Below are 23,945 nucleotides of genomic sequence, written 5' to 3' on the forward strand. Positions count from 1 at the left end.
GGTGGTGCTGGTGGTGCTGGTGGTGCTGGTGGTGGTGCTGGTGGTGCTGGTGGTGGTGCTGGTGGTGCTGGTGGTGCTGGTGGTGCTGGTGGTGGTGCTGGTGGTGGTGGTGATGATGGTGGTGCTAGTGGTGCTGGTGGTGGTGCTGGTGGTGCTGGTGGTGGTGCTGGTGGTGCTGCTGCTGGTGGTGGAGGTGCTGGTGGTGCTGGTGGTGGTACTGGTGGTACTGGTGGTGCTGGTGGTGGTACTGGTGGTGCTGGTGGTGCTGGTGGTGCTGGTGGTGCTGGTGGTGGTGCTGGTGGTGCTGGTGGTGGTGCTGGTGGTGCTGGTGGTGATGCTGGTGGTGCTGGTGGTACTGGTGGTGCTGGTGGTGGTGCTGGTGGTGCTGGTGGTGGTGCTGGTGGTGCTGGTGGTGGTGCTGGTGGTGCTGGTGGTGGTGCTGGTGGTGCTGGTGGTACTGGTGGTGCTGGTGGTGGTGCTGGTGGTGCTGGTGGTGGTGGTGCTGGTGGTGGTGGTGCTGGTGGTGCTGGTGGTACTGGTGGTGCTGGTGGTGGTACTGGTGGTGCTGGTGGTGCTGGTGGTACTGGTGGTGCTGGTGGTGCTGGTGGTACTGGTGGTGCTGGTGGTGGTACTGGTGGTGCTGGTGGTGGTACTGGTGGTGCTGGTGGTGTGACGGCGGTGATGATTTTAGTGATGCTGAAGAACTAAAGTAAAAATTAATAAAATTTATCTGGGTAGCAGTGGTGCACCCCTTTAATCCCAGCACTCAGGAGGCAGAGGCAGGTGGATCTCTGTGAGTTCAAGGCCAACCTGGTTTACAAGAGCTAGTTCCAGGACAGACTCCAAAGCTACAGAGTAAACCCTGTCTCAAAAAAAAAAAAAAAAAACCAAGAAAAAAATAACACACACACACACAAATTCCAAACTTTGTAGAAGAAAGGTTCTGGAATACCTTTATTGTTGCTAAAACCAGGTACTAGTCCTAACAAGCTGAAGTTCTTGAAAAAAGAACTGGCAAAGATAATATTAGTAACACTGTTATTCTCACAGGCGACTTAATGTGGGGTGGAGCAGCATCAGGACTCAGGGAATCTTCCAATTCTGTTGCTTGACTGCTGAAGAACCACCCATCAGTTTGTCCTTCGTGTTGGCTACGTGAAGTACGATGAGCATACCGGAGTCTAGAAGGACACCAGGCCTTAAGCAGCAGCTTCAGCAGGGCCGAATCTATGATTTCAGCTGTGCTGGGGACAAACAGGAAGCAGGTGTCAGGGATTTGCAGAAGGGAGACACTGCATCTCACAAGCATTTGGTGGGAGGGGGAGAAGTCTCATTTGAGAATAGCTCAAGGTGATTTCTGTTCAGTTTCCTTTCTCCAGATATTGTTAGTAGCATTTTTTTTTTTTTTTTTTTTTGGTTCTTCGAGACAGGGTTTCTCTGTGGCTTTGGAGCCTGTCCTGGAACTAGCTCTGCAGACCAGGCTGGTCTCGAACTCACAGAGATCCGCCTGCCTCTGCCTCCCGAGTGCTGGGATTAAAGGCATGTGCCACCACCGCCCGGCCTGTTAGTAGCATTTGGAGTACATAGCGGCAGGTTTCTGTTTTAGCCTTCTATGAACAATTCCAAAAGACAACAGGGATCTGGTATGATAAATCTGTTTTCTGAGGGACCCTGTAGAACTGAGCGACTTATTAAGGCCTGGAAAGAAACATGTGTAAAGTAGAAGAGAGAACAAATGTTGAGGATCTCACGCTACTGGATTCAGAGGAATTAAGCTACAGCATTCAAACACTGTGTGTTGTGGTTTTTTTTATTTTGTTTTGTTTTGTGTTGAGATAGGATCTCACGTAGCCCAGGCTAGTTTTGAACTTGTGATGTAGCTAAAAAACGACCCTTAGTTTTTGACTGTGCTGCCTTCATCTTCTACACCTTCTGAGTGTCGGGTTACAGTTGTGCACACAGCTCCCAGTTTTACTCAGTGCCTGAGATCAGACCGAGAACTTCCTGCGTGCCAGTCAGGCTCTCTACCCGGACTAAGCTACTCCCACAGCTCTCATTCTAGGGCCTTACAGCCGACCTCTTACCCATTGTGAGACTGAGCAGCTCAATGCTTCAGTGAGCATCCACATTCTGAAAGGTTTCCCAGGACTTACTTAGCTTTGAGCTGGACTAGGTCTCCAGTGGGCAGGCTATGGGAAAGAGCCTGCTTAGGATGCCACTGATTCCTCAAGTGCAGGAAGCTGCTGCTGCTGGTCCTGCGCCTTTCCACGTGGGTTTCCATCCAGAAAGCTGTTAAAGGTGGGAAATGGGAATTAGTACCCAGAGTAATAAAAAAAAAATGTATCAAGTAATTTGGTTTCATTTACTAGAGAGAGAAGAAAAGAGAAGAGAGAGATAGTTTTAAGAGAGGAGATATTAAAACATCATGCAATGTCAAAAATCTGAGAAAAGAGTAGAAGCGGGTAGATTGTTTTCAAGCTTTTTCTTTTTAGTTGTTTAGAAAATCAACTGATACCCTGTCAGGGAGATATTTCAGAGCAGCTGGAGGTGAGAAGGTGGACATTCAGATGTCTGAGTGAAACCATATGGAACAAAGAATAATTTATGACTTCAAATATATCTATTATTAGAAACACAAAAATAGAATGGGAACTTGAGTGGGGAAGCAAATTCTAGGAATTCTGTATATTTGCTTACTCTGTCTTCTTCCCTATATTTTCTATCCCCCCCCTTCCCTTCTACTCCCCCTTTTCCTCCCTCCCTCTTCTCTCTGGCTATACTGTGCAAATTTCCTCTGATGTTCATATAAGCCCAGAAGCTGTCTTTCCCACCAGCTCTTAGTGTTATTGGCAACCAAACCAATACACAGTGCTTTATGCAGTGCCCATCCATGGCCAGGGCAAAGGGGATGATTCACCTCCCAGACTGGTCAGACAGGCCAGCCCATCCTATTGTGACCCTTGTCTGTGTGAGAGAAGCAGTCTCCACAGAGGTTATGGGTTCTACGGCAGGTAGACAGACGGAGGACAAATTGGAGGGACCCTAGAATACATGAAGTGACAAAAGTGGTCTGCATTTGATCCATAGTAGCAGTAGCTCAGCATTGCATGTGTGCAGCACAGGAGGACTAGCTCATTGTGGCAGAAAGCTTAAGAGAGAAAGGAAGAGAAAGAGAGAGAGAGCATGGGAAGGAGGGATGTGTGTGTGTGTGTGTCAAGATAATAATCTGTTCCTGAGAAGTGTTCAAATGACAACTGCTTAAGGCATAGAAACAACTAGAACTATGAAGTGGTCACTTGTCAAATAATGCATCTCAAGGGAAGACAGGGAGATGAATCAGAGCAAGCCTTCAAGTTTGGCCCCAAATTCAAATCCAAGAACCCTGGGTTCTTAACTGGTTGGACAGGCTTCTTTGTCTCTGGGCCAAAAACTCACCACTACTTGGCTCACAGTCCACCAGTTTTGATGCTCCAAGGGCATCCTGGCCACTGATAGAAAACTGAGATGTCCTCCTATGACCTCCATTCTGCCCTGAACCATGGCTGGGCTTTTGCTCTGTCCATTCTTGACCTCTCCTTTTTCATTTGCCAGGCTCTGCAAGAGCAGTGGACAAGTGAATCGGAGCTTTGGGGCAGAGGGAGAAGTCTACGGCTTCTCAAAGAATCTCTGAGAGTTTAGACTCAAACATGTGGAAAACTCCAAATGGACCCAGGCATACTGACATGTACCACTAACAGGAACATGGCTCCAGGTATAGACGTTCCTGCAGATTGAAAAGGTCTTTTATTATAGGTTCAGTTTCTATTAGTTTGCTATGAGCAATGCTAGTTTTATTAATGAAGTAAGAAAAGTTTAACCTGTTTTTGAAAATGCTTTCCACAACAAAAGTTCCACTGGAAATTTTGCTGGTGGATATGTACATAAAATTCATTTGACACTTAAAGGGAAAAATTTAATGTGAGGTTTTACAGCTTCTGTTTTGAATACCAATTCTCAGTGTATGCGTTCGTTAAATTGTATAGACTTTGGGTCTGCTTAATTTTGGTGTGTGATATTTTTATTCACTATTAAGTTTTTAATAATAAATACTATAAATAAAAGTTCGTTTTAAAGAAGAATTTAAAAAGGAAGATAATCTGGTATGGGAGGTCCTTCTGTCTATGTGTTGCTTTTATTGGTTAATGAATAAAGAAAGTGCCTTGGCCTGTTGATAGGGCAGAGCTTAGGTAGGCAGGGAAAACTGGACTGAAAGCTGGGAGAAGGAAGGCAGAGAGGGGACACCATGGATCCACTGCCGGAAATAGATGTGCTAAAACTTTGCTGATAGACCACAATGTCGTGGTGATATACAGATTAATAGAAATGGGTTAAATTAAGATGTAAGAGTTAGGCAATAAGAAACTAGAACTAATGGACCAAACAGTGATTTAATTAATACAGTTTCTGTGTGATTGTTTCAGTACTGGGCAGCCGGGATGAACAAGCAGTTCCTTGCTACAAGAATCAACTAAAGCCTTTAATCCCAGCACTCAGGAGGCAGAGGCATGCGGATCTCTGTGAGTTTGAGACCAGCCTGGTCTACAGAGCTAGTTCCAGGACAGGCTCCAAAGCCTCAGAGAAACCCTGTCTCAAAAAACCAAAAAAAAAAAGAATCAACTAAAACAATGTATGAAAACTTCTTAAGGAAATAAGTTATTTCACAAGCTAGTTTAAAGCAAAGGTTTAATTTAGTTGATAAATCAAGATGTGTTTTATGCTGTACTATGCAAGGTTTTCTGTGTAGATATTATAAAACAATTGAATGGAGTTATGTGTTTATCCATCATCTCCCTGGAGTACTGTCTGTAGTAAGTACAGTAAAACGTTTCCCAATGACTTCAGGCAGATGATACATTGATGGGTTAGTGACCTTTGTGCTGCTGTGCCAAAATATTCACAGTTGTAGCTTAAGGGGGAAAGGGTTGCTGTGCTCAGTTTCAGAGGGTTCAATCCATCATGCTAGGGAGGGTCTTTCTGTCAGAGCAGCTTCACAGTATCAGGTGAACAGGGTGAAACTGGATGCAGAGAACTAGACCAGAATAGAGTCGAACTATTCATTATCTTTAAAGGTCTCCACCTGTAGCCCTGCTTCTGACAGCCAAACTCCATATCCTAAGAGCTCAACTCTACAACCTTCAAAATAGGACTGTAGACAGATATTTCTGTCCTGCCTGGTCCCGCAGCTGATCAGTCCCAAAGAAACACACAGAGGCTTTAATTAATTATGAACGGTTTGACCTATTAGCTCAGGCCTATTATTAACTAGCTCTTATAACTTAAATTAACCCATAATTCTTGCCTATGTTTAGCCAGATGGCTTGGTAACTTTTCTCAGTAAGGCATTCTCATCTTGTTTCCTCTGTGTCTGGCTGGTGACTGACTCTCTGCCTTTCCTCTTCCCAGTCTGGTTGCCCTGCCTGTACTTCCTCCTGGCTACTGGCCAATCCGAATTTTATTAAACTGAGTGAAAAATCTTTACAGTGTACAAGAGCATTATCCCACAGCATAGAACCACAAGCTGGGAGCTGGATGTTCAAAACACAAGCCTGTGGGGACACTCCAGATTCAGCCACAGCAACAATCAATGCATTCTGCAGGCAGTCGATATGTCTCTGAAACTTATTCCTGTTACTTAATGAATCTTTTAAACCTTTGGCCTGCATCTCTCCAGTCCGTTCCAGCCTCCAATACCATCATTCTATTTTCTTCTCCTGTTAATTTGTGGAGTATGGGTGATTTTTGTTGTAGATGCTACTGTTTGCTTGTTTGTATAAATGAGATCACCTGATGTTTGGTCTTGGGCTGTCTTTTTCATTAGCAGCTTCACTAAGTTGCCATAATGACAGAATTTTCTTCTATTTTTAGGGTTGACTAGCATCCCAGTATATGTCTGTATTTGTATATAAGCGCGTGTCTGTTTTTCTGGATTTTCTCTATCCATTCATCTATTGATGGACTAGACCTGGGCTGACCTTTGTTTTGGCTCTAATGACGATTGCCTCAATGAACAAAAGGTAAATATGTCTCTTAACATAGCGATCTCATTTCCTCTTGAAATGAGCTCAGTAATGAGATTGCTGGAACACATGCAAATTCTATTTTATTATTCAGGGAACCTCCAGACTGTTTTCCATAATGACTGTGCTAATTTCCATTCCCATCAACACCGTACAACAGTTCCCTGTACAAGGAAATTGAAAGAGCTGGTAGTTACAAGCTCACACTTGTAAGCAACAACAAGTGCCACAGGACTGTGTTTACACACACAGAGACTCATGCAATTGCAACATTTCACAACTGAGGTGGGGGGAACACATTTATTCGGACTGCAACACTGTCAAAATCACATCTTTTTTTCTCTTAACATTCTTGTGCACACACAATGTACTTTTGTTTTATGAATGTAGTTTATTAAATTTTGTGTGTGTATGTGTGCACATGCGCGCATGTATGTGTGTACTCTCACACATATCAAGGACAGTGCACAACTTTCAGGAGTCTATTTTCATATTCCACTGTGTTAAAGCAGGGTATCTCTTTTTTTCTGCTGATGTGTTGTATACTCCAGGTTAGCTGACCCTCAAGCTTTAGGTGACTTATCCTGACTGCCTCCCTTCTTACTGTATGAGTACCAGAATTACAGATTGCAGATTCATGTCACATCATCAGTTATTTATTTATTTATTTATATCTACTTATTTATTTATTTTAGTTTTTTTGAGACTGGGTTTCTCTGAAGCTTTGGAGCCTGTCCTGGAACTAGCTCTTGTAGATCAGGCTGGCCTCCACCTCACAGAGATCCACCTGACTCTGCCTCACAAGTGCTGGGATTAAAGGCCGGTGCCACCACTGTCTAGCTCATCAGTTTTTTATGGGCCCCAGGGGTCAAACTTGGCTTGTCAAGCTTGAGCAGCTAGCACTTTACCCACTAATTCACCTTCCCAGCTCATTCATTCTCGCCCACATCTAGACAGGTCTCATGGAGGCCAAAACTCACTGTGTAGTTGAGGATGAACTTGAACTTCTGATCTCCTACCTTAACCTCCTGAGTGCTGGGATTAAAAGAGTGCAACATCATTTTCTTCTTTCTAGGCACAGAGTGGAACCCAGGATTTAGTGCATGCTAGACAATGTTCGAAGTACATCCCTAGCCTCATGCAATATTCACCTTCTCCTGCCCCACCCTGCCCATCTGCTATTGGTCCTCTTCCTCCTTCCAAATAGTTCCCTCTGTTTTCAAATCCTAAGTTAATTAAAGTACAAAGTGATCTCTTTTGCTACCAGAGTAATAAGTGTAACTTACCTTTCAATAAATTATCATTCTCCATTTTCTAAATAACACTATTAATTGCCAAAATATCCAGTAGGTAGTCTTAAAGGAGCAAATGCATTCTTTTCACTTTAACAAAATGCTTATTTTCTTATTTCTTTTCTTTTCTTTTTTTTTTTTTTTTTGAGACTGGGTTTCTCTGCAGCTTTGGAGCCTGTCCTGGAACTAGCTCTTGTAAACTAGGCTGGTCTCGAACTCATAGAGATCCACCTGCCTCTGCCTCCCAAGTGCTGGGATTAAAGGTGTGCGCCACCACTGCCCGGCTGCTTTCTTATTTCACTGGATGCTGGAAGAAAAGGTAGTCTCTGTTAATTGACGTAAATACTAAGAAAAAGAAAAGAGTGTCCTTCAAAAGATCCTCTAATGAATATCACTGATTCAATGGCCTAGAAAAACTAAAATTAATAGTGATTGAATGCTTTACAAAAATAATTTGGTGTTTTGATTTCCTTTCATTGCAGTTTCTAGATATTGTTCCAGTACATCATAGGTCTGCTTCAGACTCTTGAGAAGTATCCAAACACATAACTTAAAGAATAACAACTAAATAGGATACAGGGTTCTGAAAGGAAATCAGTAGGGAAGGCCTGGGTTGAAAAAGAAATTGTAGACACAGTTTCCATTCTTCCTAAACTTCCCCAAATCTGAAGGACGAGGACAAGGACGTGAAGAGGAGGGAAGACGTGATGCTAGGGAGGGACGGTTCCTTTATGGCTTCAGCTACGGAGGAGTCTAAAGTCCACCAGATGGTTGGAAGAGGAGGAACTGGGCCAGCAGGGTGGAGGCACAGTCTGGTTCCTAAGAAGTCTGGCTACTGGTGGGGGCCAGAGCAGGAAGCCAAGGGGATCTCCTTAGCAACCACTGACTTTGAAAATGCTGTGTTGTTTACCCGTGTTTGGTGTATCTGAACCAATGCACTCAGGGTAACTCGAGGAGGAGGAAGGATGGTGTGGAAGAGGAGGCGGCATTGGAGTTCCGCCCCATCCTGCCCTTGCCTTCATTCCATCCTACATCGATTCTTTTACCCTGAAATGATTCCTAAGTAAGAGAATATGGTGCTGTGGAAACAAAAGTGGAAGATTCTAAGGCTGGAAAATGATGTAAAAAGAGATCCAGAAGTATCCCTAAATGTGTGAGATATCTTTAATAATCCATAAAGAGCAACTGCCTGTGAAATGTGGTTATAGAAGGCACACATAGAGCCACATGGTGACAGAACACATCTGTCTCTGCCAGGTATGCGCCAATTTCTTTCTTCAGCCATAACCGCTGTGGCATTTACAGGCAGAATAGCATTTCTTCCTTCTGTGAGAGACAAATGTGTTGATTTGTTCCTTCCTTCATTCAACAAGTGCTCACGGATTGCCTGGACTGTGTTGGAGGTTTCAGGGACGCAGCTATGAATAACAAAGTCCTCACTGTTCAAAGCACTTGGAGTCCAGTGCAGAAAACCTGCCAAAGCCCAAGGTAAGCAGATGTAGTGAGCACCAGGAGTACGCAACTCGACTCACTAACTGGTCCTTTGGAGGAAACAGAGAGGTGTCTGTGGAGAAGCTACCAATTCCAAAAGGGCTCTCCAGGAAGCCCTCACTGTGAAGGTGACCTTGATTAAGGCCTTAAGGCAAGGAGGCTGGGTGTGGGAGAGAACTTTGCAGCCAGAAAGAGAGGGTTCAGAGGCTGGGAAGCTTTTGTCCGGCTGAGTCTCAGGGAAGAGCAGGGACTGAGGGTCTCACACGAGTAACCCGAGTAACCTGGCCAGCCAAGCAGGTAGTGGATAGGAAAGCTGGATGCCTTCCAAATGTGAAGGACAGCTTTCACTCTGCAGGAACATGTGCTACTGGAGCATGGACAAGGCCCTGAATTTATGTTAACAAACAAAACAAAACAAACTTTTGCATGTGTGTGTGCACGCGTTTTCATATATGTGTAGGTTCATGTGTGGGAAGGTCACCTCTGTTGTGGCATTCAAACTTTGTTTGTTTTCAGAGAGTCTCTCTGGCTTAAAGTGCACCCCTTTGGCTAGGCTAGCTGGCCAGAGAACCCCAAGGATCCATCTATTTAAGGTTGCCAGAGTTGGCATTACAAGCTTATGTCTATGCTCACCCTTTTTACACAGGACTGGGGCTAGAACTCAAGCCGTCGTGTTTGCCAAGCAAGCACTTTACTGTGCTATCACTTTAATCTCTAAATTACTTTTCAATAGAAGCATGCTGACATCTGTGTTGAAGATACACGGCAGGAAGGCAGAGGGTACAGGGACTAGAAAGGAGGCTGTTACCTAGACAGGGGCACTAACACTCGTACAGCCCAGGTGGTACTAAGGTGACTGATTAGCAGACCAGAATACTCCAGAAGGATGTCCTCTTGGTCTTAGATGTCAGGACTTTACAAGTACACCCGAGGCTTTGACCTGTACATCTGGAATAATAGAGTCAACAGAAGGGAGATGAAGAAGGCTGAAGAAAGGTGTGTGCACGGGGTATGAAGATATATAAGCTTAGGTATGATCCTCACAGGTGGGAGGAGTTAATACCGAAAACATACTGAGAGGATTGGAGCAAAACAGAGAAGCTGTGTCTCATGAGGTGCAGCCAGCTGTCATGGGCACCCTTTGGGAGTCAAATGCCCCTTTCACAGGGGTCACATATCAGAGGTCCTGCATATCAGATATTTACATTAGGATTCATAACAGTAGCAAAACTGCAGTTATGAAGTAGCAAGGAAAGTAATTTTATGGATGGGGTCACCACAACATGAGGAACTGTATTAAAATGTCGCAGCATTAGGAAGGTTGAGAAGCACTGTTTTAGAGTGTTGTCTACTCTAGAAGGGCGTGTTTTAAAATTCCTGGAGCTTCACCTTGAGCCTTGAGCTGCAGAAACAGCTGTGGGGAGAAGTGCTTGGAGCCTGACACACGCTGCCTCCAAAACAAACACACTGCCTTTGGAAGGTCCAGGTAATTCCACTCCATTTTCAAGACACCCAGTAGTATCTCCTCCTCCCTTTTAGAACGATGCTCAGGAACCATCCATTAGCAGGTCATTAGATTGATACTCCTACTGCTGAATTTAGAGCTCATCAGAAAACTCTAGAGGCCCTGTTAAAATATGTATTTTCCTGGCTGACTTCCCAGAAGTTGGAAGGTGGAGGGAGGGACCTGAAGATGGCCAACTTCTGTTGATCACGGGAGTTTAGGAATTGCTCAATCAATTCTGGAAGGCAGAGATCAGACCTCATCCATCCTTGTCTACACTGGATTGTCTTTTCTCTAAATGTTTGATACTTAGGGAGTGAGTTGGAAGACCCAAATGTCGTGTGCCTCCATCTCTTTTCTATGGTTGAACTACAAGTGAAAAGACAAGTAAAAGTTACACTACTTGTATTGTCTTTGCTTAGTTTTGTTATTTTTGTTTCTCGTTTTTCTATGTATTCACCATGTAGCATTTGCACAGGAAAGAGGGCCAGGGCTGCCACCCCTTCTGAGGGGCCATCCAGTTTGGCTGTTTATGCGGTTTTATTCTTGGGATGGCTGCTGAAGGAACCTGCAGGAAGTGGATCTCCAAAACAGCTAACAATCAAACACAGATTGCATACCCCTTTTTTTTGCGTTTGTAGTTTCTAGCAGAACCTTCAGGGTTCTGGTGAACAAAGCAAGACGAGGGCTTTCATTGGATGGGAACTGTGTCTCGTTATACCTGCTAAACCTTTCTTGTTGCACCTTCTAGGGTTTCTTTTGGGTTATTCAGAACCCAGGCCTGCCTGCTGAGGATGTGGCCTTCCGACATTCTTCTATAAACAATTTCTTCTCTACAGTCAGTGACACAACTTGATCTATTCACATATCTTCTTGATTTAGGAATGGAGGTGGAAAATGGGGAATCCTGTGGATTCTGGACCCTGCACAAAAAGGCTGAATCTGACTGGAAGCAAGTCGCGTGCCTCTGCTGCTGCACAGACCTCTGGGCTTCCTCAACCGCCACTCTAACAGCTAGAGCAGGTTGGGTGATGGGCCCACCACGAGCCTCGGCGCCCACGTGGTGGGCCCGCCAGCTCCACGCCCACTTGCGGAAGCATACCCACATCTGCATTGCCATCCACTTATGGGCTCCATACCGGGCAATGATCCCTCCATACCTCTTTTGAGATGGTGCCACACATCTGATTCCACCTTTCAAGGCCTGCAGCGCCGCATCCCTAATACTAAGTCCTCCTTGCCCATCCGGCTGCCGGCTGGAGTCTTAGACCCACAGGCCCCGCCCTTGCCAGAGTCCCGCCTCCCGTCACCGCCCATTGGCCGTCGGGCGGGGCGTGGGCGGCTCCCGCGAGTGCAGGCGGGGCAGCGGTTCCAAGGCTCGGGCGCGTGGGCCAGGTCTTCACTGCTTGCTGAGCACCAGAGCGGGAGCTCTCCGGCATCTCTCGATCTTCTCGCCATGGGCGACGTAGACTCCTCTTCGGCCTCCAGCGGCTCCTTTCCCAAGTACCTGGAGCACCTCTCTGGGGATGGCAAAGCCATCGGTGTCCTGACCAGCGGCGGGGATGCCCAAGGTGCGCGCCTACCGGCTCTCTAGCCTGACTCCCGGGCAAAGGGAGGGAGGGGAGGGCTGTTGGAGAGGGCTGTAGAAGAGGATAATCGGGGTGAGAAGAGAGGGAGAGCTAGAGAGAAACGTTGGGTGATGTGAATCTGGGAGAAAGGATGAGACAAGGGTGAAAATGACGGTGAGATTCTAGGCGAACTGGTGGCCCAGAGCCGGAAGAGGCAGCCCTAAGCTAGGAACAACTAGGGTGCTTGAGGGGCGACCATAGAGGGTGGAGCTCCATTGCCAGATGAGGTGCAGAGGATGAGGGGTATGGTTCTAAAATCCTTTATTCGCAAGATGAAAAAATTTTTCATCCACAGGTTTATTAAATGAGTTAGCCAATGGAGTCGTCTAGTGTCTGAGTCATAAGATAGAGCCAGGAGTTTTTTCGGGAAATTAGGTACAGGCGACTATTTGGATGGCATAGCGCTAGCCCCACCCCAATCCCTAGGCAGCGTAGAAAACAGCGGGGTTCCCGCAGCGCCTCCTGTCCAGCCCCGCCTCCCACGCGATTCAAGCAGCTTCCCCGCTGCTGCATTGCGGGAAGCACGGACGGGGACGCGCAGGGGTCTCTCCGGGTGTGGCGTTGACAGTCGGGGGCGCCTCGTGTTTTTCACTAGGGAGATTCTTTAAAAGGTTTTCTGTCGCCTTCCTGCTAGTAACTAAACTGAAAACTAAAATGGGTTTCTAGGCCCTTCCCGCCAGCCTCCCCAGGACGGGAAAGACCAGGAAGCGGGGACTCCGAGACGTCACCGGTACTCTCTAGAGCACCGACTCCCGTCTTCCCTTTTCTCCCAATGGCGAGATTTCAGAGCTGTAGAGGCCCTTGGACTTGATAAACCAAGAGAATATTTAAAATGTAAAAGCGATGGGGGTGACCACATCACGCCCCCGGTCTCTCTCCCTGGGTACACGTGAGGGCACTGGCGTTCCCAGACGGTGAGTTTTCCTATGCTAATTCCTTGATGGGAACACTCGAGGAGCTAGACCTACATTTCCATAGTGTACACCCTCTCCAAATCTTGAGATTAGCGCCGGCTGCAGACAGTTTCCTGAGCTGGGTTTTGCTTTTGCTTTTCCGTTTTTTCCTCTGCCATAGATGAGTCCAAATGACACGTTTTTTTTTTTTTTCACAAAAGGGGAGGTTTTGGATTGGAGCCCGGTGTTCTTTCCGCCCACCCTTACAGATGACCTTCACTTTGCCCTTGAGCGGGGCGGGGCCAGCGCTGGTGCCCGGCAGGTTGGGGCTTAGGGCACCGCCCCGCCCTGGCGTGGCTCTGGAGCCTACGTGATGCTGCGCCCGTAGTCTTCGGTGTGCTTTAGGTCTCCCGCACCGACTCGGCTCACTTTCAAGTAGCATCCGAGGCTCCTAGCATCTGGCTCCCAGACACCGGAAGTTAGGTCTGCCCAGTGAGGGGTCCCCAGTGCTCTCCCTCCCATTATCTTAAAGGCGCCAATGGCAACATCAGTCACCCTAGGCGCTGCTTTCCGCGGAAAGCAGGATTGCAGCAGTACTAGTATTTTAGTAAGGAGATCCTCGGTACAAACCTTTCTTCATGGAGGGCTTGTTTCTCAGAGACACAGAACGCCGTGATACATCGGAGGCTGGAAAAACAGCTCAGTGAAATGTGAGATAACATCACCAGAGTTACCCCAAATTTAACGCCTTAAGATACCCATCTCTGGGGCAGGCAGTCATCTGTACCAGGGCACTCAGTAGTTTCCCATCTAAATGCAAGGGTTTCAAAAGTGCTTGCCTCCTTACACAGAACCATGCTAAGGCAAAATTGGAAGTATTTTGGATCTTATCCTGGGCAGCCAGAAGGAGAAACTGCCACTACAGGAAGAGGCTTACCGCCACTAGGGCAGCAAGGTGAAGTGGTGAAAGGTTTTATTTTAGAATCAACGTCCTGGTTGATTAGAAAACCAGTATTGATGGCTTATCCCTTTGACGTCCCTGGCCAAAGACGTTTCCTGAAATATTTAGCCTCTGTGCAATGGTCTGAGATTCTTGGATACTTGGCAGAAACTTCATTTTCTTTTCTGCTTATCTTGGATCTTCCACAGGTGAGAAGTGGGGAATCTGATTTTTAAATTCTTTTGCTGTCTCTTCGGTGCAAAAAGGATACTTTCAAAACCAAAATTGCATTTGAACGTCGCTGGGTTAGTATGGTATCAGGTTCATGGAAGGTGGTTGCTCTCGGCTTAGTAGTGGGCACCAACTGTGTCCTGTCACACCTGAGCTGTTTCGTCAGAGCCAGTTGTATGGGTACTCAGCCTGGTTTTTCTTAGAACTTGTATAAACAGTCATGCTTTGTTGTGATACTGTATTGGACCTGTTTGAGTGGGTGCATGCATTTTTTTTTTCCTGGAAAAGCTTCTTGAGATGCTCAGAGGACCTGGACTTAGCAGTGTCTCTACCCCTGGGATGGATGGTGTTTATTGTACTTTTATTCTTCCACGACTCCATCTTGACTTCATCAGTACCTGATTTTTCCTGAAAGAGGGGTTTGTTCATAGCCAGAGGTCGGATGCAAATTTAAATCTTACACTAACAGAATGATAGTATAATTGAATGCTGGAATGGCATAGTTGGTACAGTACATGTTCTATACATCTTATATGCCAAAGTCTTGTAGTTCTCATCTATCTTCCTAATGACAAGGCTACAAGATACTGAGTTCTTCATTTTGGAGGTAGGGAGAAAGACTCACAAGAAATAAGTAACTTAGGCAAGACCATGAGGCACGTACCTGGTGGTAGCAGGATTTCAATGATGCTTTATGAAATCTTGTCTCCAAAACCTTTTTACTGGACCATGTCTTCATGGGATCTCTCTCTATAAGACTGGTTGAGTCACTGCTCAAAAGTGAATGGAGCCCAGCTTTCTCAAATGTATATAGAGCCTTTTTGGACCACTTTGTTAGTGGAGCAGGTAAATGCCTTTTTTTTACACTATTAGTAATAGCAAGGTGGCTTAAACCATGTGGCTTAAACTCAATACAAAAGTAGCAGAAAATTTTCTTTTTCCAAAGAAATTTATATGTTTCATTCTAAAATGAAACTGAAAATTCAACCATTATTTTCACATTCGCCTAAAATGAACTCCACATTGCTAGACAGGCAAGTTGACTATGACTAAGTGCCCACATTCAGGCAGTATTACTTCCTGCACAAAAATGATAAATGGTTTTAGATACACTGTAACAGATTGCTGAGATGGCTTGCTGGGTAAATGTGCTCGCTGCTAAACCCGGTGAGTTCAATCCCTGAGTCCCACATGGTGGAAGGAGAAAACTGACTCACGCAATTTGTCCTCTGACTCACACGTGCACCACGGCCTGTCCCCTCTACATATACAGATAAATAAACTAATTAATGTGATAATTAAAAAGCTAGATTGTGACCTCTGTGGGTCTGGTGTATGGTTGCATTCAAATTAGTCAGAATCCATGGTCTGTGTTTAGGGTATGCTCAGTTGTTTATTGCCTATGGGAGACATCAACATTAATACAATATTTACCAAACACCTACTTAGATTTTATATGAATCTCTCCAAGGCTCTGTGAAAGTAACTAGCCATTAAAGACTGCTTATTATGTGGTAGGCTGAGGTACTCTGGGTGCCAGGCTAATCTGATGCGTGAGCCACTGAAGTTGAAGATGCTGCTCTGGTGTTTCTCAAGTTCGCAGAAGTGAGTGTCAGGGCCGGAACTTGTGGCTGTAGATGGGATGCAGATACACTGTGCTGTTGACAGTTTTCAGTGCAACTATAGCTCACAACATCCTGCATGGCAGGCAGCAAGCACTGAAGTATGTGTTGACTGTCTCCCAACCTGGAATCACCAGTAAAGTGACAGGGAGCAAATTTGCATTTAGGTGAATTAGGAGCATTAGGCGAATTAGACCCTTACATATCAAAATTGCTCTGTCAGCCTTTGAGCATTAGGTACCAACCACTAGTAATTGTAAAGAGCCTGAAGATTATGCTTAGAAGCCGGAGGCACCCACAGACTTGGCCCAGGTGCTGAATTGGTTCCTCTATCTTATACATTCACTCTGCCCTCCGTATTTGTGGATTTCACATTTGCAAATGCTATCACACATGGCTTGAACATATATTTCTAAGTGTAGCATGTACTAAAATATCCATGGACTTGTTTCGCTGTCATTACCCTCTAACCAATACAGCACAATAACCGTTTGCCTTGTGCTAGCTGTACTAAAATGCAGAGATGCTTCAAGGCTTATGGGAGGATGTGCTAAATTCTATAAAAACTTTTGTCAACTTTATACGTGAACTTCCAAGTCTTTGGATTGGTTTCTGAAAGGATGGATACAAGAATCGATTCCAAGAAAATAACAAAGCAAGTCTGCGTCCATTGAATACCCAAATGAGAGCCCTGATTGGGCCCCTTCTTTACCCATAGCTGTGCTTATATGGGACGCCAGTACATGCAGAAAAGATTTTGTGAACAGTAGACATGTGACTTCACACAGCTCCACAAACGTGTGTGTGTGTGTGTGTGCCTGTGTGTGTGTGCCTGCGTGTGTGTGTGTATGAGCAAAGCACACAAGCACTTGTGTTTACTATCCTAAAACCCTTGCCTGTCTGCTCTTTGAGTGCATCGTTGCAGGGCATCACTCAGATAATAAGATAATTATTTAAGCAAAAATACAGGGCAAGTCCATCACTGTAGTGTTTGCTTATTTTCTTGGTGCTGGGGATCAGACCAGAGCTTTGTTCATGCCAGGGAATCTGAGGCTGTTTAAGATTTGATCTATTGATGAATCGTCAAAAGCCACCAGAACTAGAAATATGAAGATAAGGTCGCCCCATGTGGGAGACAGATGTCAGAATACAAAGGTGCATTCATTCTCTACACAGTCACCACGCGAATGACTACGTTGAGTAGAGTGCCCAAGGGGTGAAGAGCAGGTGGCTGTGCTCGGCGGAGAGATGACTCATTTTTGGAGTACACTCTTGTATTTTTATTTGTTACCAAATCCCTCCATGCAGGCTGGATTCTTCCTCACAGCCGGGCCTTGCCACCTTGTATTTTGTTTGGAATTACAGTAATTGTGCCTGTCTCGATGGATGCAGCTTTAAAACATAGGGAACAGTCGCCCTAGACGCAGACTTATCTATAGGCCCCGTTTTCCACCTACTAGAAGGAATACAGGAGTTTCTTTCTTATTTGCAAGGTGAAGCAGTCAGAATGTCCCATCTCTGCCTTTCTCAGTTTTCTTTCCCCCCCACCCTGAATCTCCCTAGCCCCTTATCTCCTTACATCATCAGACAAAAGTGGGACACAGCCAAGGAAGAAGGGCTGGACCATTCTGGTCTTCTAACATCACTGTCCACTCCACCCCCCCCCCCCCCCAGTCACTTCCTTGTCCCTCCTCACTGTGCTCACTGCCACCTGAAAGATGCTGCGAGGACAATGCTGATAGAGCGGCTCTGCCAAAGGCTGGGAATGGTCCTGGAGTTCCCTAATCCCTCTATCCCCAGGTGGGTTACAGACCACACTAGATTCAGGGCTCAAAGGGGCTGCTGTTTGTTAGCCGAGGCTCCCAGGAGACTTCCCTAATACATCAACCCAGTGGCCCTCTGTTACTGTTCTCTCGGCTTGATCAGCATTTTGTCTGAGCGGATTTCATAACACAGGGTCCATTATCTAAAAATGTGACCCAGTTACAAGTTTTCTGATTAGAAATAATTGAAAGTGGTGGGCACGTAGTTGCCCCAAGCAGTCATTCTTTCTGTCTGATGTTTTTCAAATTTATACTGCTTTTATTCAGACTGCTTATGCTCTTATATAACCATTCCACCACAGGAACAAGTTGTGGAATGTGTGAAACCTTAGGTAGAACCCTGGAGTCCTTTCTATCCCTATTACGACATGAACCTATGGACTGTATACCTCAGAGGCTGCTGCAAGCCGAGTAGGATCCTGTACCAGAAGGAGGGGAAAGGTGTGAGTTACAGAGGCCTGCGGAACCTTGGAAAGCCTGGGAGGAGCCAACAGGAAGTAGCCCAAGGCCAGGGAGCCATATTCCTTATGGGGGATGGGAGGAAGTGGTCTTGGGTAGGTACTAGTCAGCACAGGCTGTGTGTAAACTTTGGATTTACCTTGTCCGAGCTGGAAAACCATGCTAAGGTTACTGTCTGCCTCTGATAAAGGTCACTTTGTGGAACGGAGAGGCAGAGAACTGGGGTTGGGTGACTCAGAAGAAACGGGTGGAGGCTTGGGGAGGCAGGGTTGGGGGATGTGACTGACAGGATGCTACTGTGGAAGCACAGCCTAGGAAACAGCAGAAGGGCTTTTGAATAGGTGGGGGGCACAAGCTAGGCGAGACCTCATCTGCTGAGACCATAAAGACAGTGTACGAAACTCTAGGTATACGAAGGCCAGTGAGAATACATTCTTTTCAGTGGTGCCTGTAACAGTAGCAAATAAATAGGGAGAAAAAAGGAAGTCAGTGAAAAATTGTCCATAGGAAGTAGGTCCTATGGTATGAAGTGTTCACCATTGTTTAATAAGGACCTAGTTACGTAGCAGGCTGTGTTCAGTACTTCACACATCAGTGAGTAGATTTCAAGAGCATTTCTGTCCATGAAGAATAAGGTTTGCAGCCAGACGGCAGTGGTGCACACATTAAATCCCAGCACTTGGGAGGCTGAAGCAGGCAGATCTCTGTGAGTTCAAGGCCAGCCTGGTCTACAAGAGCTAGTTCCCAGTATATCTAGGACTGTTACACAGAGAAACCTTGTCTCTGAAAAGAAAAAAACAAAAACACAAAACAAAAAAAGGCTTGGATTAGTAGCCTGTGGTTTATTGATTAGTAACCATACTAGTGAAAGTAACAGAAAGAGGTGAAATAATTGTGTGTAATTCAGTATTTTACAACATAACTATTGTATTGGTTATTGATACTTTCTTTTCTGAATTAAGACTGGAATCTGTATATACTGCCATTATAGCACATTTAAGTGTGGGCAAGACACACGTGATCTGAAGGTACCCTGATGAACGGTATGGTCACAGAGCCACAACGGTGTGTCATCACCTTCATTTAAAAGGTCTACCTAAAAAGGGTATCTGTTCCTCGGGGAAAAGGAGAGACTGTAAAAACTGGAGATGGGAGGGGTGCCAAAAAGGGCCCTGGTAGTCATGATGTTGTACATGTGCTCATGGCCTCAGTGTGGAATTGCACAAGACTTGTACAAGGGTGACCCATCAACATCCCATCACAAGACCCCCAACTCTCAGAGGAGTTATCGACAAGGAAAGTGCAGGGCGGGGGTGTCATTTTCCTCAGTGATACGACCACTTGACCTTACTCAAGCAAGTACCCACCCATCCTCCATCCTTGTGCATGCAGAGAGCTCCAGATAAATTTACCTCACTGTACACAGACATGAAAAGTGGGAAAGGGGAATTTGAGAAGAAGGCATTTGGTGAGAGAGGAAGATGATAAGAGTATACTGTGTGAGAAACTTTGACCAAAGGAATATATGCATACATAAACATATATACATAAACACACATCTACATACATACACATACACACATATACATACACACACATATATGAAATTGGAAAGTAATTTATTTTTAAAAAGAACTATACATTTTGTATGGACTCTGTGAGTATAAACAGGGATCAGGTGACAGTGGTCTCGGTGTTTGCTGTGGACACTGGGACACTCTGAACCCTGTAGTTTCAAGGCCGGTAGTATTTTCCAGCTGTGTGTTTGGCTAACTTCTTCCACTTCAGATTCTTCCTCAAACACTAGTCTTCAGCAAAGCCCTGGCGAACCACCGTAGTGCTTCCTAAATCCTCCAAGCTCTTCGTTTCCTGTACCACTCTGCTTGACATTTTTCTCCTTAACATTTATGCCTTTTTAGTAGTATCTTTAATGTGTTTATTTGCTACTAACTTATTATATTATTCAGTGTGTGTGTGTGTGTGCTCTTGCTTGTGTGGAAACCTGTGGAAGACAGGGATGGACATCAGATATCTTGTCCAATCACTTCTCCACTCTATGAGACACTTTTTTTTTTTTTTTTGGTTTTGGTTTTTGAGACAGTGTCTCTCTGTTGCTTTGGAGCCTGTCCTGGAACTAGCTCTTGTAGACCAGGTTGGCCTTGAACTCACAGAGATCTGCCTGCCTGGGATTAAAGGCATACACCACCATGGTCAGACACTCTTACATGCACCTGGAACTCACTGTTTCGTCTAGACTGGCTAACCCACCATGCAGCTGTCTTTTTTCAGGGGCCCCTCCTCCCAGCACTGGGTTTGCATATGCATGCTATTGTGTCCATCCTTCATCCACAGAACCATCTTCTCAGTTCCTCATTTGTTGATTTACCACCGTGGCAGACCAAATCCAGGGTCTCCAAATTGTCCTCTACCACTGAACTGAATTTCCAGATCCTGTCGGTGGGCACTATTGGTGCTTATGTTACTGCTCTTTGCCCTCTCCTGACTGCACTGAGCTCCAGAGGGCCAGGGTCTCTGCTGGTATGTCAGCAAAGTCTCCCACCAGCTCCTGGAAAAGAGTAGACACTCAATCCACATACATGCGGTATATGTGATGGCTAGACAGATGAGGACATCCTTATAGATTTATCTGAGCCCTTCTGATGTTGACTCTTGGACCTGGGGTCAGGGTGGCTCATAGCTTGATAACTGTGAGGGAAATAGGCTTTTCCTGGGTTCTGTCCCTCCATCCACACCCCTTCCCTATCAACATCATTTAGAGACAGAGCTTAATGAATAACTACAGCAGCAAGGATAATATAGGGCATGGTTTATGTTCATCTTTTAAAAGGCCTTTCTGCTTTATGTCTGTATATGTGTGTGCCTATGTGAATGACTGCCACATGTGTGTGGGTTCTGCAGAGGCCAGAAGAAGGCGTAGGATCTTGGGAACTAGAGGTGTGGTACATAGGTTTGTTACTAGGTACCCATAGATCATGTGCAGCAGTCGAATAAGGGTGATTAGTTCTTTCATCTCAAATAGTTACTTTCACAGGACTCAGAGTTTAGGTGTTGCCAGAGTAGTGTTTCAAAGCCAGCCTTTGCAACGGGTGAGGTGTGTCTCACAGCAGCCAGTAAATAAAGATTTACCTAATGTTTCCTTGATGGCCTCAAGGAAAAAGTGAACTTGCCACTATTTTTCCTCCACTGTCCTTTAGTGAGAACCGTTGGCGACATGTCCATCTTTTCCATTCAGTCACACGTTTCCCACCCAACAGCACCATCTCCATGTTAAATTAGTTTCAGTTCTATAAGAAGACTGCACCTGTTCCTGGAGTTGTTAGGGTCAGGGCCTGGTTCTGGCAGGCCTGACGAGCTGGGCTCTACCACCAGCCCTCAATATGTCAATTAAACATGCAAAGTAATAGTGAAAAACAGAAAAAGGAGATTTGTGCAGAGTGACCACACCTGAGAAGAGAAATGAAGAAGTTCATAGACGGCCCCACCTCACCCCAGTTCTACCTTCCAGGTCTGAAACCTTCTGCGATTAGGTTAACTTGAAGACAAGAGGTTTGTGTAACTAAGCAGTCCTGGGCCGGTGTGGTCATGCCCAACAGTGACTTACCTCTATCTGGGCTACAGTCTGTCCGGCAAGGTGGTTTTGTTGTTGTTGTTGTTTTGTTTTTTTATTTTTCTTTTATTTTTAAAGTTTTTTGAGACATGGTTTCTGTTATCCCAGGGGTCCTGGAACTGTTTTTTGTAGATCAGGCTGGACTTGAACTCACCGAGATTCACCTGCTCTGCTTCCTTCATGGTGCTGGGATTAAAGGTATGCACTGCCAAGCCCGCCTACTTGAAAGATGTTCCGACAATTTAGCTGAACTATATGCATCTTCTTTTGAGAGAAAGCTCTACTCTGGCTGGCAGCAAACTCCAGTCTTTTTTTTTTTTTCTCCCAGCATGAGATTCCTGGGGAAATTCCAGTTCCTTGTGGTCCATTGTTTCAATAATCTGAAAGACAAAGGGAGGTACATCAATGTCTCCTTAGATTATCTTTATTCTTGTTCCAAGCCTTCCGGGAGGACTGGGCTGGGATTTAGATTTCTTTCAAAAAAACACTAAGACTGTTGCTTAGAAGGAAGGTGATTAAATACCTAGGAGTCCCAGGTCAGACCGTAAAACCTAAACAGATGAGGGAAGGAACACTGTGCTGTAACTGTTCTGGGGAAAACAGTAGGCCGAGTGTGAGGGAAGCTCTTGAATCTGCTCTTTGTCCCAAATGACCAGGTGGCTGAGGACAAGGTCAGCCCCAAGTGAAAAGACACAGATGTTTACCCAGGAGACTATAAGCCCCAAGTCGTAAGGATACTTGTCAACATATTGGTTTCTTTGTTTCCTCCTTGATCCCGGTTCGCCTCTTCCCAGAACCTTCCTGGGGCGCATCTTATTCTGTCTGACAGCATGTTTTCAAAGACAGAGCCCAAGATCTCTGTGGCCCTTAGATGGGAATCAGGCCCCAGTAGGCAGTCTTCTGAAACTGGCCTTGTTAAAGCGCAAGGGAGGCTTAAATCCCAGCTTCTCGTTTAATTAATTTAGTTACCCCTTCCTGGGCAGTATCCTTCAGAGCCCCAGCTTTCTCCTGGCTCCTTAGAGGAATCTGGACTTCAGCAGGCTTCCCTAGGTGATTTCAGAGTACAGAGCTGACTCTAGAGGCAGTTCAGACAATCCCACCTAAAGGGCCAAGGTGGACCTCTAGCGATTAACTTCTTAAGATTAGTTTGCAAGTGAATGGAAGCCTCCAGGCTGTGCCTCCTGAAGCGTGGTAGGATGGGGGGTGTGGGGGTGTGGGGTGTGGGGGTGGGGTCAGCTGTTAGCCTGGGAGATACAGACTCTAGAGCTGTGCCTGAGAAGCTCCTGAGGCAGCCTCCAGCCCCAGTTTTAGGACCCTTCCTCGGGCCTGGAGTGCAATCACAGTTCTTTCCTGATGAGTTAGAGCTTGGCAGGATAATCTCCCCGCAGCCGGGAGTGGTTTCATGTTTCTTTACGTCCCCGCAGCCCAGCCAGACCGCTGTCTCTCTGACCACACTCAGCTTTCTCTTTTCCCAGTGTTCTGCAATCTCATTCCTTCTGTCTCTTCTTTTACACGCACTCTTTTCAAACCCCCAAGTTTGTTCATGAGGTCATGTTTCTGTGGGGGTGAGGGAGGGAACATGTGGAAATGAGATCTTCAGAGAAGGGAGGCACAAAAGGGCCCAGGGCATCATCCCTTGGGGTACTGCATCAACCCATTTTCCAGGGTGTGTACAGTTCAGGTACCTAGTGGTTGATTAAGTGATTATAACCGTAGCACAAAGCCCTAGAACCACAGCCACTCTGCGGGAGCCAGGGAGTGCTGCTGTTATCCACAGCTAAAAGGAGAGAGACGCCTGCGTCATTAGCACATAGCTGTGAATTCAGAGGGGCAGGCAGCTCTGTCTGGCAGTGAAAGGGGGAGACTGGAGAAGCAGAACTAGGAAGTTAAAGAAGGGCTGCAGTGGGCGAGTACGGGTGGGGATGATGCTGAAGTTCCAGAGGATCTTACAGGAATGTCTCACTGTCCCCAACTAGCAGGACAGTCCTCAGGATGTGGCTAGGCATCTCCCCCTCCCGCATGCCAGTTTGGTTTTCCTTCCCATGGACCCTTTCGCAGGAGGAGCGTGGCATATGTATGTATGTACACCTTAGCCAAAACAGTCATTCTCTTGGCAGAAAACGCTTCAAACATTGTTGAGTCCAAGAACAATGAGGTTCTTTCTGTAGGACACAGCAGTTAAGTGCTTTACCACTAAGGGGTGGGGGTCTTACATGGTTGTTGCCTTATGTGTGATCATGAGTTAAAGTCAATGATACAGGATTCTTTAGTTGTTTTGCCAAAGAGGACTATTCAAATTAAATCTTTAGCTTCTAAAATATGATTTGAGTGGAAGGTTAAAATTGAGACTATGAGTTTCCATGATAAAGGCATGTATA

General features: G+C 45.8%; 1 protein-coding gene and 1 long non-coding RNA gene across 3 annotated transcripts in view; one reads left to right on the forward strand and one right to left on the reverse strand.

The window, feature by feature from the left end:
- Positions 1-967: 967 nt before the first annotated feature.
- On the reverse strand, positions 968-11,592 carry LOC142848916 (uncharacterized). Its single transcript, XR_012910488.1, has 3 exons — positions 11,504-11,592; positions 2,154-2,289; positions 968-1,244 (listed from the first exon to the last, which is right to left on the reverse strand). It is a non-coding gene; the product is annotated as an uncharacterized LOC142848916 (long non-coding RNA).
- Positions 11,593-11,682: 90 nt separating this feature from the next.
- The window catches only part of Pfkp (phosphofructokinase, platelet), a 63,618-nt gene continuing 51,355 nt past the window's right edge, over positions 11,683-23,945 (forward strand). For both annotated transcript variants that reach the window (XM_075970272.1, XM_075970271.1), the window contains exon 1: positions 11,683-11,914. In XM_075970272.1, coding sequence (XP_075826387.1) covers positions 11,800-11,914 — 115 coding nt within the window. In that variant the 5' untranslated portion in view covers positions 11,683-11,799. The remainder of the gene's footprint in view (positions 11,915-23,945) is intronic.

The sequence above is a fragment of the Microtus pennsylvanicus genome, chromosome 4, assembly GCF_037038515.1.
Source record: "Microtus pennsylvanicus isolate mMicPen1 chromosome 4, mMicPen1.hap1, whole genome shotgun sequence".
In the NCBI taxonomy this organism is placed as follows: domain Eukaryota; kingdom Metazoa; phylum Chordata; class Mammalia; order Rodentia; family Cricetidae; genus Microtus; species Microtus pennsylvanicus.